General features: G+C 36.5%; 1 protein-coding gene and 1 long non-coding RNA gene across 7 annotated transcripts in view; both read left to right on the top strand.

Moving 5' to 3' along the window:
- The window catches only part of LOC111086387, a 7,462-nt gene extending 6,055 nt beyond the window's left edge, over positions 1-1,407 (top strand). Inside the window, exons 2-3 of the long non-coding RNA XR_002611105.1 lie at positions 946-948; positions 1,313-1,407. This is a non-coding gene — a long non-coding RNA (uncharacterized LOC111086387). The remainder of the gene's footprint in view (positions 1-945; positions 949-1,312) is intronic.
- Positions 1,408-2,649: 1,242 nt separating this feature from the next.
- LOC106461918 (malonyl-CoA decarboxylase, mitochondrial-like) overlaps positions 2,650-13,508 on the top strand; it is a 117,031-nt gene continuing 106,172 nt past the window's right edge. For 2 of the 6 annotated variants that reach the window (XR_002611107.1, XM_022389013.1), the window contains exon 1: positions 2,650-3,070. Coding sequence is in view for 4 of the 6 variants with exons in the window: in XM_022389013.1 (XP_022244721.1) it covers positions 3,005-3,070 (66 nt within the window). In the remaining 2 variants the exon portion in view is untranslated. Of the gene's footprint in view, positions 3,071-3,351; positions 3,405-13,508 lie in introns of those variants that run through there. The other 4 variants (XM_022389011.1, XM_013921781.2, XM_022389012.1 and 1 more) reach the window with 4 other exon arrangements.

Raw genomic sequence — 13,508 nt, 5'->3', positions numbered from 1 at the left:
CCTCCAACAACTGCTGTAATCTCTCTTCTTGTTTAATTTATCGCTCTTCTTGTTTCTTTTCTTTTTCCTCCAACCACTGCCGTAATTTCTCTTCTCGTTCTTCTTGTTTCTTTTCTTGTTTAGTTTCTCGTTCTTCTTGTTTCTTTTGCTGTTCTTGTATTGCTGCCATCAAGTCTGCTATGCTGTAGTTTGATTTGCCGCTTCTCGTTTCCATTTTTTTTTATCCCACTCTCTGACACCAATTTGTTACGTCTCCGTTTGTTAATTAACTTTCCATAACTTCGTTTCCGACGAAACTTTAGCGACACAAGTACTTACTTAATAAAACTGGTTTATTCTTTCTGAATACAACTTTACGATACACTTATTTTCAACAGTCGCTCTATAAGAAACGCTAATCAACGAACGTCAACAGTACTTCTGACTGCAGTTCAATTACTCACTATCTACACACACAGTATTGTCTCGTCACGTTGTCACCCTCTTTTATATACCACACTACCCTATATCTAGTAAATACTAGAGCATTCGCCAAGGTACAGGATAGTTCTAGAAAATAGGTAGCGCCACACCAGTCACGTGACCTCGATGACGCAACAATAGTTTTAAATGTCTTCAATTCGAAATTTAGTTTAGATTTTGAACAGATAACTAGAGCCGATGGACTAAAGTAGCAATAAGGTTCGTTTTGCAACTTTTAGTACTGGAAAAAATCCCATCGTGTGTATTGTTCTGTAAAGGTAGGTTTTCTGTATATACTGGTGAGAAAACGAAAGTCATCTTTTTCCACTAAGACGTCTAGGAACGGTAAAGAGTTATGTTATTCCTTTTCAAAAGTAAATTTGAGACCCGAGTGCAACGAGTTTAGGTCTTGTAAGAAACACTCACATTTCTGTTCAGTTTTAAAAATGGCAAATGTGTCGTCTACATAGCGGAAGTAAACAGCAGGTCTGGTAACTTTGTTGAATAGTTCTTTTTCATGGAAACCAACGAAAATATTGGCTAAGGCAGGTCCAACAGGAGAACCCATGGCGACTCCGTCAATCTGTTGATACATGATATCATTAAAGCTGAATTCCACCGAACGTGTCGTGTTGCAGTATTCATCAGTTCAATAAACAGGTCCTTAGGTATTGGAGGGCACTGAACTTCTCCACCATACAAAGTATCTGCACAAATTTTGATGGTTTCTTCCAAGGGTACATTAGTAAACAGGCTGCTGATGTCGAAGGAGCATAAAAACGATTGTTTAGGGTCAAGGCTAAGGTTATGTATGGTTGTAGCATTTTATAAGCTGTACTATTTCTTATAGATAATTTTCCAGACGGTTGTGCTATGATTAGTGTCTGGCGAAAAGCTTTAGCATATATTTCCTTTGCAACATCTCAATCAACAATTGGTCCAGTTATCAACGCTATTTTCGAGTTTTGAACAACTCGACTTTCAAGATCTACATATCTACATGTGCCGATGTTTTCGTTTATCAACGTTATATTTTAAGATCTGCGCAAGAACTCAGCTAACAGATGTTTCCGCATATAACAGCTATCTTCAAGTTTTGTACACCAAAAAACTTTTCAAGGATTATATTTATGTAATTTACTGTAAACATAGTACTGTTAAGTCTCTGTTTGTTAATTGATTTTCCGTAACTTCGTTCCGACGAAACTTTAGCGACACAAGTCCTTATTTAATAAAACTAGTTTATTCTTTCCGAATACAACTTTACGATACACTTATTTTCAACAGTCGCTCTATAACAAACGCTATATTAACGAACGTCAACAATACTTCTGACTGCAGTTCAATTATTCACTATCTACACACACATTACATTATTCTGTCACGTTGTCACCCTCTTTTATATACCAGCCTACCCTATATCTACTAAATGCTAGAGCATTCGCCAAGGTACAGGATAGTTCTAGAAACGTGGCGTGACACTAGTCATGTGACTTCGCTGATGCAACAGTACTCATATCATTAAATGTGTTATCGCCAAGTACTATTAAAGACATTAAACATTGCTATTTTATTGTTTGTTTGCTACAAGACAAATTTTTAGACATCATAAGAGGGATTCTTCTAGATTGGGATAGTCATGGGGTTGGATGCAGTAACAATCGTAAAAGGTTCTAGATAATAGGAGAGTTCCAGAACTTGTTTCCCAGAAAAAAAAAAGAGCACAGGTATAACCGCATACATCTTCGTATACTGCAGACTGTTATTTTCTTTGCTCCACGCTGATTTTAATATAGTTAAATTCGGATGGTATTCTTCTTTAATATCCCTCCAGTTGGACAGCAGTATGTCTGTGGACTTATACTGCTAGAAACCGGGTTTCGATACCCGTGGTGAGCAAAGCACAGGTAGCCTTTTATGTAACTTTGTGCTTAATAACAAACAACATCTTCTTTAATAATATATAAGTTTTGTTGAGAAGCAAAAACATTTCTGAGTCACCAGAGCGTTTTCCGTACCTCAGTAGTTTTGGGTTTATGTGTGTAGCATAACAGCATATATCTGTATATATTATAGGCCCTTATTTTCGTTGCTTGATATTGATTTTTGTATTGAAGAATTCGCCTGGTTTCCTTCTTCAATAATATGTAAGTTTGATCGCGGAGCAAAGAAATTATCAGAGTCGCCAGAGCGTTTTCCGCGCCTTATTCTTTTTTGGATACATTCTTATATTGTATTCCCTTATTTCCTTTGCTCCACGTTAATGTGATGTTATTGAATTCGTTTGATTTGATTCTATAATAATATATTAATTTTTTCGCGTAGCAAAGAAATTTTCAGAGCCGCCAAAGCATTTTCCTTTCCTCAGTTGTTTTAGACACATGGGTATAGTATATTATGCGTCAAATTATTATTACACGGAATGCTTATTCACCCACATTTTACCAAATAACCCAGTGAAGGATGCCTGGACCGGGGCTGTGTATAGCGCATAATTAGTAGTAATACTTTAACTACTTAGTAAGTGTAGCTAGATATAATTATGAACATTTTCAGAGTGTTTGGAACGTTACCTCACATTTGTCAACGATTGTTGAAACGACCACAAGTAAATAATTAATATTCTTTTTAATTGTACGATATTGCTTTTTAAACAATACGAGTTCGTATAGATTTTTTTCTGCCGTCGTATTAATATTACTAACGAGACAGTAGGCTGAGTAGCGTAAAAAATCATTGTATGATTCTATGAATTTTTTTTTAAGTTTGATCGAGTCTTATAAAGTTATGTAAATTATAACGCAGAAATTTGACAACATTGTACCTTTGCTTTAACGTTAAACTTAAGTTAAAGTTAAAATGAAATTTCCATGCAAGATTTAACGCTACATATAACATCGGGTAGAATATGGTGGTAAGAAAAGAAGAAATACTTCAAAGAGGTGATATGAATTTACTTTTACGACCTAGGAATACGATCGGAGCCATGCCACCATCTGTGTTAGTTCAAAAGACAAATCACACAACGTTTAAATTTGTGTGTGTTGGGCACAGCACAGATAGCTGTTGTGTAGCTTTGTGCTTAACAATCAACAAAAACCTCAATCAGATCTCCTCTAACTCATCTTTTTTTTTTTCAAGAGAAAACAAATTCAGAGATCTGAACCTATTCTCACTTGACACTCTTTTGATCCCATTCCCAAAGTAATAATATATCTTCTTTGAACCCTTTCCAACAATTCCAATACTTAAAACAGTACTCCAAATGTGACCTAACCAATGACATTATAACATCTATACTTCAATATTTCTGTAGATATTGCCCTGCTATTAGCAACAGCATTTTGTTTGAATGGCTTAAGTCAAGGGACTGGTGAACAAAATACCAAGATCTTTTTCTTCCATAAAACTTTTAAGGTTATTCCCATCAAAAACTATATTAATATTCAAATTGTGATATCCCACATCCAAGTCATCTGACATTTATTTACTCAACTCGCCAAATAATCCAAAACCTTTTCTAAAAACAGTAGCATTCTCCTCACAATCAGTAACACTTAAAACTTTATTGCCCTCAGCAAATTTAAATAATCTGTTGACTATTTCATTTATGTCACTGATGTAAGTCATGAAGAGTGAAGGTCCTAACAATGAGCCCTGATGTACCTACCTCATTTGTGAGATTAATCCAATTTGACTGAACTCTATTGATAACAACTCAAAAATGTGTATTTTAGGATCCTGTGTGGTCATATTTACAGCAATCAAGATGAAAATTAGCATAAATATTAATTTTCATATGCTCAACACATTGACATACAAAAATATTGGTTTGCCTTTTTTTTAGGGAGGCCTAATCTCACAAAAAAGAATAATATAGGTTTTTGGGGTCAATTATTCTACTGCATCTTGACTAGTTGACGTGGGATTTGGTACAAAGGTTCCTTTCTCTAGGTCCCACACACTAACAAGCAAAAGTGGTGGACATGCCCATTTTTAATAATTATAGGGGGTCAAGATACCAGAGAAACATAATTTTAGCATTTTTTGACAATTACTCCATTGTATTTTGACCAATTTACGTAGGATTTGGTACAACGATACTTTTTTACAGGTCCCATACACATACATGCAAAATGTGGTATATGTCCATTTTTGGATCATTTGAGGGAAGGGGTCAATAGGTTAAATAAACCCATAATTTTATGGGTTTTGTTCAATTATTTAGCCTTATTTCAACTAATTTCCATAAAACTTGGTACAAAGATACTTTTCAGTAGGTAACTCATTATGATAAACAAAAATGTTGAGTTTTCCCATTTTTAGTAGTTATAGGGGTCAAGATGCCACAAAAACCATATGTTTTGGGATTTTTGACAATTATTCTGCTGTATTTTGGCCAATTTACATGTGATTTGGTACAGAGATACTTTTTTACAGGTACCAAACAGAGTTATAGACAGTTCTGGAATTTTTGCCTTTTGCTCAATGTTTTAGCAAGGAAAGCACAATTTGGAGTTTTTATGAATAATACATTTGTATATCATTTGAACCAGCTTACATGGGAGTTGATACAAAGATACCTTCTTGCAGGTTCCAAGCAGTGATATAGACAGTTTTAAATTTTTCTAGTATCAAAACTGGCCATGTTGGGATTGTGTGGTGGAGTTGTGGCATTTACCTGTAAATGTTAGCCTTTTTAATTCTTGTCTTGTCTCTACAAAATTTGCAATTTTTGAAATTTAACACCAAAATCTCATTATTCCTTATTTCCACATGTAGCAAAACTTAAAATCTCATTGAGCAATGATCACTTGCACTCAGATGTTACCTAACTTTATCCTATTAACTGTTTTTTTTTATTAGAAGTTAACAATAAATCTTAAATAGCATTTTTCCCAATAGTTTACCCAATGAACTGTTGAAGAAAACCATCCAGAAGAGATTCTAAAAACCTTTCTCCCTCATGATTTGACTCTAATTTTTTCCAATTTGTATGCCTAAAATTAAAATTTCCCATAATTTTAACCTCAATAACACTTGAATTCTTTATCTCATTGCAAAATTTTTCATTAATTTCATCATTTTCATTTGGTGGTCTGTAACAAATTCTAACCAAAAGCTTTTTCCCATTATAACAACTAACAGATACCCAAACAAATTCAACCTATTGTTATTAGCTTTAATAACAACAACTTGAACAGGTTGTAACTTGTTTACATTTAAAGCTACTCTTTCCCCCTCCCCCTATTTTTTGCATTCTATCCCTATTAAGCAGTCTATAATCACATATTTGAAAGAAGTTCCTGTCATCAAAATTGTCTACATTTAGCCAGGTTTCAGTTATTCTCATTATATCAGAATCTTCTGTTCCAACCAGTGTTCTGAAGTCATTCATTTTATTTTTTATACTTTTAGCATTATAAGAACAATAATTTAGCCTATCATTAAAACAACCTTAGAACCACAGTATACCCCTCTCTACATCTTTCTTTTTCTTCATTATTCTGGCTTCCACTGTGTAATCCTAGTTTAAATTTGCCCTTAGAATTGAGTTAATAGCCCTTGCAAATTGCTGTGATCTGTAGAGTATTGTCTAATTTCATGCAACATTCAAAAAAGGCAACCAGAGGAGTATCCTGTCATTACCAGCTTCTGGTGTGCCTGAAAGGGAGGATGATAATTTGGATAGCCTTTTTCCCCCCTCCTGAATATGCTTTTCAGTTGCATGTGATTTCAGGGGACTTGCCCAGGCCTACTCCTACCTGTGTAGACTTGATTATTCAGGTTTGTTGTGTTCTGTTTTTGTCTCTTGTTGCGTATTATTCTACACCTGGAAGCTTTAGGTCATTATATGGTTTTCCTCCTTCATCAGATAGTGGGGTTCATGCTAGTCATTTTCAGGAACATCTGTGGTTGGGGTTCAGTATGCTTCATCCCCCACATACATTGAATGATCATGATTTTGATTATCATTATTCCACTTACCCATAGTTAGACTTCAGTCATTTGGAATCTCTTATTCCTATGTGGGGTTTGGACCCTAATACTTTGGTTCATTTTTCTCAACCTTGATTTTCTCATCTATGTTTTATGATGTCCACTATTCTTTGTACATTATCCCCCCTTCATCTTTTGAATAAGGCTGTTCAATAGTCTCCTGAGAGGTTGTGATACTCAAAAGTCTCCTGTTTGCTACCTTGGGACTCCTTTCCTTTTCAGCCCTGGCTTTACAGATTTGACTGTTTTACTGTTGGGATCTTCTTGGTCAGGATGCTATTTTATCTAGGGTTAGTTTACCCACATCTTCCTTGTGTGACTTGCACATGGCTTTTTTTACGTGAAAAGGTATTTGGGGGTCTTCCTGACTCTGCGGAGATCAGGGTTGAATCAGCCCATCTACATAACTCCCTTTCCTCATTGACTTCTCATTTATTCCACCAGCCTGTCCCTTCTAACCCTTTGCAAGTCCTGGCTTCTCTTACATCTGCGTTTTGCAGTTGTTACTCTACCCAATGTTGTTTCCGGGGCTTTCAGCATTAGTGACTTGGTACTTGGGTCAGGGCCAGACTCTTACACTTTACCCGAGTTTTGAGATCATTTATAGTCAATCCATAGGTTCAGAAAGTTGTTTACAAAGGTCTGCCCTCCACTTACAATTGTCTCCCCCATTGTCTAACCATCCAAATTCCTTCCCCTTCCATGGGATCCAATTTCTTGCCAATGTTTGTCAGAGATGGTTTGGGACTTAATTCTCAAGGGTCCCATTGAACGAGGAGATAATTCTTATCCAGGGTTTTATTCTAATTTGTCTGTTGTTCACAAAAAGATGGGAGATTGGTGCCTGTTGATCAATTTATTGTCTCTGAACTACTTCCTCGTTGTTCCTAAGTTCACCATGGAGCTGTACATAACTTTACGTTGGGTTTTCACTCCTGGTTTGTGGATGATGAAGGTTGATGTGTCAAATGCATATCTACATATTCCCATCTCCTTGGGATCCAAATATTTCCTTTGTTTTGTTCATCATGGGTGTGTATTTCAGTTTTGGGTGGCTCTGTTTGGCCTGGCCTTGGCTCCCTATGTGTTCTACCAAATAGTCCGGTCCTTTGCTCAACTGCTTCATTCATAGGGCCTTCTTTTACACCACTACATGGATGACTGCTTTCCCTACTCACTTTCTTCTTCAGGAAGCTGCCAGAGTGTGTTGGCTTATCAGGGTGGAAAATTCATTCCTCACACATACTCAGTTTGTGGCTCATCTTGGTGGGTTTTTCAATTCACTTCTCCCCTTCAGTTGAGAGCTCTTGTAGCCCTCATTTCTTTTGGTCGCACCCACATGTGCCATCTCATTTATAGAGTTACTTTGCCTGGTAGATGGATCGGACCAGTACTACCACAGATTGTACTACTCCTCCAGATTGTCGCCCTTTTACGGATGCTTCCTTTCTGGTTGGGGAGCATATATAAACACTTATGAGACTCAGACTTGGTTTTCACTTTGGCATCAGCTTTTAGTCTCGCCTACCCTTTTTCTGCCTATATCTTCCACACTTCTTCATCAGCTTCACTCAGGCATGCATCATCCATCCATACCTGTACTCCATTTTCATGCATCGCTTTTGTTCAGTCCCTTGCCAGATGGTCAGTACTTTCCAGGCATGTTGTTTCCTTGATTTTCTGTTCAGTTCGTCTCTCCTCTTTGCCGGTTTATCAGCATTAATGGTATACATACTGGTATTTGTCTATATATGCCATGGTTATTATCCTTCACAACCTACTATTTCTCACTAACGTCTTTTTGCTAAGCCATTTTTTTATGCCCAAGACTTTGGCCTCATGGGAGGGTAATTCTGATTTCACTCCCATTTCCATTCCTTCCATATCCCACCATTATGACTATTTTGATCTTGACTGCCTCCTTTGCCTGGTCAGGGCCCTCAGATGGTATATGATACACACTGCTCCCTTCCATGGTTTTTGTGTCCATTTGTTTGTTCATTGGAATCCTACCATTTCCCGTGACTTTTCTTCCATCTTTTTTTTCGTGGACATCATTAGTGCAGGTATGTGGACTACCGTACATCTCACTACCTACATCATGTGGCTGTTTCATGCTCTGTGGAATCCCGCTTGTCTCCTATTTGCCATTATGCATGCCTCTGTTTCTTTGTGACTGATAGTACTCAGTATATTTATGTTTTCTTTACAGGGGCCTTTTGCTCATATGTTTTGGATCCCACTCTTTGGTGAGTGGTGCCTAACCAGGTATACTTCATCTTAAATGTACACTGTCCATCCTATGACTATCTAGATGTCTATAACATTGAGGCTCTTCCTACCATGGACCTGATGTACAATTCCAGATGCCACCAGGTGTTGGTTGATTGACTCTGTCCATTTGTCATCTTTGCATTGATATCACAAAATATTATATGAAATATAAACATCACAGGATCATGTTATGCACATTGTCAAGATGCAGTATTCTATAGGACCACTTGTAGACATATTTCATGGTCTTTTGCTTCATAGATATGTTCTTCCCAGACCATACACTCATGGACTTACGTGGGTAAAGCAGACAGGGATTACTGCGAATCTCTGATGCCCCATGGCATTGAGACTCTTCCTTCCATGAACCTGATGTACTTTCCAGTGCCACCAGGTGTTGGTTGATCAACTCTATCAATGTAGTAGCTCTGCTTTTCAAAATAAGGTATTGTGCTGGTGTCCTCTGGACTTTCCAATACACTTTTTTCCCCTTTCTTCTAATGGAGTATGGGAGTCTGCCACTTACCAGTTTCTAGCTGCTGGAGTGGTAGACCATGGATTACTGTCCTCCTGAGGGTACATAATATCACTCAGTTTAAGAATAGGTGTAGTACTCTGCCATATCTATATGTGTATATATATATATATTGCAGTTTGCCCCTCCAGCTGAGGCATTCCTCCTTCCTACCATCCTCCGGATGTCAGTTCCCGATGGATCAGGTGTTGGTTGGAGACAGTCCACCCACATAAGTCCTCCTCTTACAGTGGATTGGATGATAAATTCCCAATGCTGCCAGGATTGGGACTAGAGATGCAACCCCAAAATCTATTTCCTGCTTGTGTAAGGCTGGGTACCCTCCTCCTACCGTGGTCTGGATGAAACATTCCCATGCTGCCAGATTTTGGATTGGAGATGAACACCCACCTGGGCTCTCCTCCTAATCATCTGCTGGATGTCAGTTCCATGTGTATTAGGTGTTGGTTGTGTTGTAGGTGTACACATGCAGAGGTAGGTTCTTGGTAAAGGAGCTCCTCTTCCCTGCCAGTACCCGTTTTTGAGGTGAAAGGTACAGGATCCTCTTCATACCGCAGACCTGATGTACAATTCCAGATGCCAAGTGTTGATTGGGGTTGCACTCCTATTTACGGTCTGTCATGCCCTAGTTACTCTACATCACGGGTTCCATTACTGCTGCATTTTGTTTGGGACTCCTCCAAGTTCTTGCCCTTTTCATTTTGGTGAAACATTACTAAAAGTTGAAGAGTAGACCTCATTCATAAGTGATGTGGTCTCCCATTAGGTTGTTGTTTTTTATTTCTTAGCACACCTCACAGTCTTCCTTTGGAAGCTCCCTTAAGGGGGATTGTCTTATCACCAACCTTCCACCAGTTCAGTTTGGGATTCTAGCTTTTTGTAAACTGAAAATGTATGTCCAATAGATACTTACCTCCTTTCACATTTCTCACTGTCCTCTCCACTTTTGGAGTGAATTGGTTGATGTACTTATGACCAATCTTGAAGTGATTAACATGTGCATGATTAGAGAGGTTGCTAGTTATAATAGGGGTAGTGTCACACTCCTAATTGTGGAGGGTTGTTGCATTATCACTTGCATATTTAGTGTGCAGTAATAAGTGGAAGTAACAAGGTTAGTGGTGAGTGAAAATTTGTGCTAAGAGAGGGCATAACAAGTTGAGAAGGCTTTTTGTGAGGGGAGGTATCAGAAATACATTTGCAGTTTAGGAAAATGTTAACTTTTGACTATTTAAAGCAAATTATTGAGGTTTAAAAACAACACATTAGTAAACTGTTTTAATTCTTTTTACTTTTGAGAAACTTATGAAAAATCAAAAGACAAACTTCAGAAGTGTTTAAAAGAACAAAATCAAAAGATAGTAAAGCTTTCCAAAGAAGAGAAACCAGTTAATAAGGAATTGAAATTATTGAAATATGAGAAAGATCAACTTGTTGCCAATCTTTCTTCCCTCTTAAACAATTACCAAACTAAAATGCTTTGAAAATTTACTACAAGAGGCTTAAATTGGGGTGAAGACGCTGTGAAAACAGTTTTGAAGCTCCAGTTTTGCTTGTGACTACAGAATACTTTGAGAAACACTTTCCCTACCAATCCATTCAAAATTACAGAGGTTACTGATGGGATTGAAATTGAGAGTGGATCACTGCATGATGTGTCTCACCATTTAAAACTAAAAGAAAGTAGACTCTTTTAAGTAGAGGTGGGTGGGTGGTCGGTGTTGTTAGTGGAGATTTAGTCTTTTGTTTTTGACATTCTACACACGATTCATAGTATTTCTTTATATCTTTTCTAATGATATATCAGTAAGATTTCTTACTTATCCTGTTGTAAGTTTTTGCATTAGCCAAGTGTGCTGAAAAAAGATTAACATGATATACACTCATTACTTTGCTTCTTAGACTTCTGGATACAGTTATCTAAAATTAGCTTTTTCTGACTTACATAATATATTAGACTATAGTATACTCCCTACATTCATTATTTTCCTACCTGTTTCTCAGTTTTTTGTTACTGGATCTAAATCCCATATTCTTTCATAATCTTTTCCATCATTTTTTCTTGCTTCACTTACTTTATTAATTTTGCAATTACTTGTTTTCATACTACTCAAGGTATCTACATTAGTGTTTTCTGCAAAGTCTGTACATGACTTCAAAATTGTAGTCTTCTAACAATAAAAATCATCTGGCTAATCTGGATGATGGATCTTTCATAGTCATCAACCACCTTAGTGGGGCATACTCCATTTATGATAGTAAAATTTTCTGCCATATAAGTAACATCAACATTTTTTTACATTCTGTACCTATCCTAGACTCTCATGTTCTGTTACTAAATAACTTTTTCTGCTTTGCTCAGTTTTCTACTATGATAAGCTGTAGGGTTTTTCTTTCCATCTAACTAACTGAGATAACACTGCTCTTATTGCATATCCTAATGCATCAGTATTTAATATGAATTTTTTACTAAAGTTTGACCAACTCAGTATTGGTGTTTATGTTGGGGAGCCTATTAGTTTCTCAGATACTATTTTTCTCTCTTTTAGTCCAATGGAACTCTACATCTTTTGTTGTTAGTTCAGTTAATAATCTAACCATGATGAGTGTAAAATTTGGGATAAATCTCAAGTAGAAACCTTTGAATCCAAGAAATTCTCTAACATCTTTAATGTTCTTGGGGATTGGATAGTTTTGCACACTTCCATTTTCTTAGGGTCTGGTTGAACACCATTAGTGATTACCACTAAGTAGCCAAAGTAGTCAACTTCTATTTATAGGCATTGACATTTCAACAGTTTCAGCTTGAGACCTGCTGTGCACAACCTTTGAAAGACATGATATAGGCATTCTAATTGTTCCCTTAAAAGCTAGGTGCAAAGTCTTATCATGTCATCGATGTAGCAAAAGATTCAGAATCTTATAATTCTAATAGGATTACACCTATAAGTCTTTGAAATGTGTTTACATTGATGTTAACTTTTTTTTTTCTTAATCTTTCTCATTCATTTCTTTCTACCTGCCAGTAACCACTTTGCAGATCCATAAAGGAAAAAGTATGTAATTTGCTGTAACCTATCATATCTTTCCTGGGTGTTGAACAGTGGATAAACATCTCTTATGGTGGATCCATTTAGCTAGCAGTAAACCATACAAAACCTTCCCTTTTTTTTTGTAACTAACACCACTGGTACAGCATATGGGCTCTCTGTGGGCTCATCTTCACTAAAATATATATTTATACTCATTTACTAATTTCCAGCAATTCACCTTGGTGCTGCTCTCTTATGTCCTGTAGTACTGTTTCCCAATCTGCCCTAGCTTGTTTCCTATCCTGATAGTTTTGTTTTATTTCATTATTCATAGCTGCTGTGTTTGCTATTTCATTATCCTTGTCTATTACTATATTCTTTGGTAACATTTTTTATATTGAATACTCTTAATGGTATAGTACCTCTACTAGATAATGTATTTATGCTTGCAGCAACTTATTTACCAAATTCTTCTGTTTCTACTTATTCTGCTAATATCTTGCTATTTGTACTAAGTCTCTCTGCCTTAACTTCTTATAACTCTTTTTCTAGGTTAAGGTAATTGATCTCACAAGGATAAGTCAATTTATCCTCTTTTATAATTCTGTTGCCTACTTTAAGTGTAGAGTTACCTGAGGATTCCACTTCATTCCTTTTATTATCCTCCTTACTTTTTTTCTTAATCCTCTTAACTCATCCATTCTTGTCATTTTTAACCTTTTATACTTTGTTTTCTTTTGCCCTAGATTTCTGATTTTTATTAAAGCTTTTACTGTTTACTTGCATCTTTTTTTGGCTTGTTACATATACTTACAAGCGTGTTTTTTTTTTTTTAGGGAGGAGGGACTAGTTTAACTTTCCTATCATTGTTTCCTAACTGTTGGAGTTGTGCTGTACAACTGTTTTGGCTCTAGTTCATTGACTGCATGCACAACTGTACAGCAGTCACATTCTGTGCCTTCAGTGACACTATTACTGTCTCTGTGTGCAATCTATCATGTGTGATCAAGATTTAAGCTTCCTTACTTCTGAAACAAATATTGTCTTAATATTCCATCCACTTCTTGATCTACTTTATCACACGTAAAGAAAGGATGTTCTCTCACTAGATTACCTAAATGTACTTTTACCCAATATTTTCCTAATACTTTAACAGTATAACCTGTGGTGGAAGCTAAAATGGGATTTGAGATTTCTTTCTAGCT

This window comes from Limulus polyphemus, unplaced genomic scaffold (genome assembly GCF_000517525.1).
Source record: "Limulus polyphemus unplaced genomic scaffold, Limulus_polyphemus-2.1.2 Scaffold1058, whole genome shotgun sequence".
NCBI lineage: Eukaryota > Metazoa > Arthropoda > Merostomata > Xiphosura > Limulidae > Limulus > Limulus polyphemus.
The sequence above is the reverse complement of the archived record's forward strand: the minus strand, read 5'-3'. Positions and strand labels throughout refer to the sequence as shown.